Genomic DNA, 2959 nt, shown 5'->3' with positions numbered 1-2959 from the left:
AATATAGTGCTCTTCAACTCAAGCAAACGCAAGAGGGCCAAAAACTTAGTTTCCCACAGCTCATAGTTCTTTTCATCTCTGTCAAAACATAAACGGTTCCATCGGCTTCCAAACTCCTTCCTGGGCCCATAACCTGTTGACGCTGCCATCTTTAAAGGGCTGGAAATGCCAGTAAGTAACAGACGAAAAAAAAAACACAGCGTTCATTTGTCTTTTGGCCTGAGTGCAGAGCTCATCAGAGCAACCTGTGGCCTTTTATTAACAATTGTGCCCACCTGTGTACATCTCCACCCACAACAGGAAGTCAACAAGAACATCAACAAGATTCAACAAAGAGGTTTTACTAGAGAACAGAATATTTTTACCATAGCATGTCCCTCTGTAAAATATCAAATTATTTTAGGATAAGACACTAATTTGTAATGAATCTTTTGGGCTTTGTTAAATTTATGACAACCCTATTCCACACAACAGAGCCACCAAAAAGGAAATGTTTCCAAGGAAGTAAAAAGCCACCAACAGAAGGTCAACACTGATCTGTTTAAAAAAAAAAAAAGAAAAAAAAAGTGTATATATAAAAAAGATTATTCAAAATGCAAGAATGTGATTTTGTTTATTCTTTCTGGTATTATTTCTAGACCTTATACTTTGACTTACTGTTTTGGATTCCAGCACTGAAGAAGAATCTGTGAAAAAAAAAACATGAAATAAATTAGTGAATTTTGCTGCATTTTAAAATAACCTCTTTCAATACAAGATCTTAAAATATATATTAAAAAAAATGAATATAAATAAATAAATCTGTTAATTGAAATTGTAAGGAATGTTAATAAAAATACTTTGCAGAAACTTTGTAAAACTAGTGTTCAATGTATAGTTTAGCCAATACTGGTGATTAAACTTGAGGGATTTGTATCTGCTTAACTGTGACAAACAATGGTATGAATACCTGAAAGTTTCCTTTAACACATTCTTGATAAATAAGTATGACTTAAAATGGTATATACCAGGGCTGGAGAGGGACTCATTTTCATCCCTGGAGTTTCATGCCTCACAGTGGCCCACTTTAGATCACAACCTATTATTATTAAAAATCATGTAATTATAACCTTACATCAGGGGTGATTCTACCATCTGCCCTTGAGGGGCGCTTTAGCCCCCAGTGCTGAAAATGGCGCTTGGCTTGAACAATGCAGCGACCATTGGTGCTAGAATCATTTTAAAAGTGGAGGGGGGGAGACGCTGGTGTGTGTGTGTGTGTGTGTGGGGGGGGGGGGGGGGGGGGGGGCTAATAGTCTGGGAGACCTCCCCCAGACATTTTTGAATAAAGTAGATGCCATTTCTTGCATTCTGGTGTGTTTTAATGGGTTGTTTAACATCTAATTTTACCTACACAATTAAACATTCAAATACCATACCATTTTATTTATAGAGCACTTAAAACAGCTACAAGGCCAACCAAAGTGCTACACAGACAGAACAACAGATAACACATGAAGTGATATAAAAAATGAAGTAAATCAAAAACATAGACATAAAAACAATGCAGATAATAAATATGACGACAGACCAGTGTGGAGAGTACAGGTTCACAACACAGATCCTCTGGTGTTGAATGCTACTGAATAGTAGTGGGGTTTTAAACGGGATTTGAAAACCGAGAGAGAGGGGGCCAGTCTGACAAGCAGAGGTAACTCATTCCAAAGTCTGGGTCCTGCTACAGAGAAGGCCCTGTCACCTCTGCGCTTAAGACGAGTTCCTGGAACTGTGAGGAGCAATTGGTCCGCTGACCTCAGGGAACGTGGTGGGACATACAGTTGTAGCAAATCAGAGAGATGGGGGGGGGATGTTCAGCGATTTGTAGACATACAGGAGTATTTTGAACTGGATTTGAAGGTGAACCTGTCGTAGTTTGCGGTTAGCAGCGAACCCAGAGTGCAGAACAGGGACTCAACTCGGCAGATATGCAAAAAATATGTTTTAATGATAAATAAAAGTACAAAATAAACAAGCTGACGGGGCAGCAAAACTTACATGAACAAGGCACGAGGAACTCAGGCGACAAGAGAGACACGGGGAACTCGAGGGACCAGGAAGACTCAGGACAGACAGGACAAGACTCAGGAGACCAAGGGAGAGTACCAACGAAGACGACCCGACAAAGGACAAGACAGAATAGGGAGACTTAAATACAAGGAGAAGACGAGACATGATGACAAACAGCTGGGACGAGACACAGGTGGCAACAATGGAACTAATGAGGAGCACGAGGGAAACAGACACACCGGGCCACAGAAAAGTACCGTCCTAACAGTACCCCCCCCCCCAAAGACGCCTCCAGGCGTCCCCAAAAAACCCCCCTCCCGAAGGACTAGGGCGGGTGGAGGGTGGCACTGCAAGGGTGGAGGGACCGAGGATCAGAGAAAACAAAACACCAGGGACCAGAGAACGAGGAGCCAGAGAACGAGGACACGAGGAACCAGAAAACGAGGAGCCAGAGAAAAGGGACAAGAAAACGAGGAGCCAGAGAGGGACAAGAAAACGAGGACACGAGGAGCCAGAAAATGAGGAGCCAGAGAAAAGGGACAAGAAAACGAGGAGCCAGAGAAAAGGGACAAGAAAACGAGGAGCCAGAGAAAAGGGACAAGAAAACGAGGAGCCAGAGAGGGACAAGAAAACGAGGACACGAGGAACCAGAAAACGAGGAGCCAGAGAAAAGGGACAAGAAAACGAGGAGCCAGAGAAAAGGGACAAGAAAACGAGGAGCCAGAGAAAAACAAAACACGAGGAGCCAGAGAAAGAGGGAGCCAGAGAAAAACAAAACACGAGGAGCCAGAGAAAGAGGGAGCCAGAGAAAAACAAAACACGAGGAGCCAGAGAAAAACAAAACACGAGGAGCCAGAGAAAAACAAGGAGACACGAGGGATCACAAGGGATATGGACGGTCAAGGGACCGTCC

At 42.9% G+C, this 2959-nt stretch overlaps 1 protein-coding gene across 1 annotated transcript in view; it reads right to left on the bottom strand.

Annotated features, from left to right (window-relative positions):
* Positions 1-447: 447 nt before the first annotated feature.
* Positions 448-2959, bottom strand: part of LOC119414861 (putative ferric-chelate reductase 1) — a 139225-nt gene continuing 136713 nt past the window's right edge. The window contains exons 15-16 of the mRNA XM_037681982.1: positions 658-686; positions 448-537 (exon numbers count right to left, since the gene is read on the bottom strand). Coding sequence (XP_037537910.1) covers positions 448-537; positions 658-686 — 119 coding nt within the window. The remainder of the gene's footprint in view (positions 538-657; positions 687-2959) is intronic.

This window comes from Nematolebias whitei, chromosome 9 (genome assembly GCF_014905685.2).
Source record: "Nematolebias whitei isolate Nwh7 chromosome 9, NemWhi1, whole genome shotgun sequence".
NCBI lineage: Eukaryota > Metazoa > Chordata > Actinopteri > Cyprinodontiformes > Rivulidae > Nematolebias > Nematolebias whitei.
The sequence above is the reverse complement of the archived record's forward strand: the minus strand, read 5'-3'. Positions and strand labels throughout refer to the sequence as shown.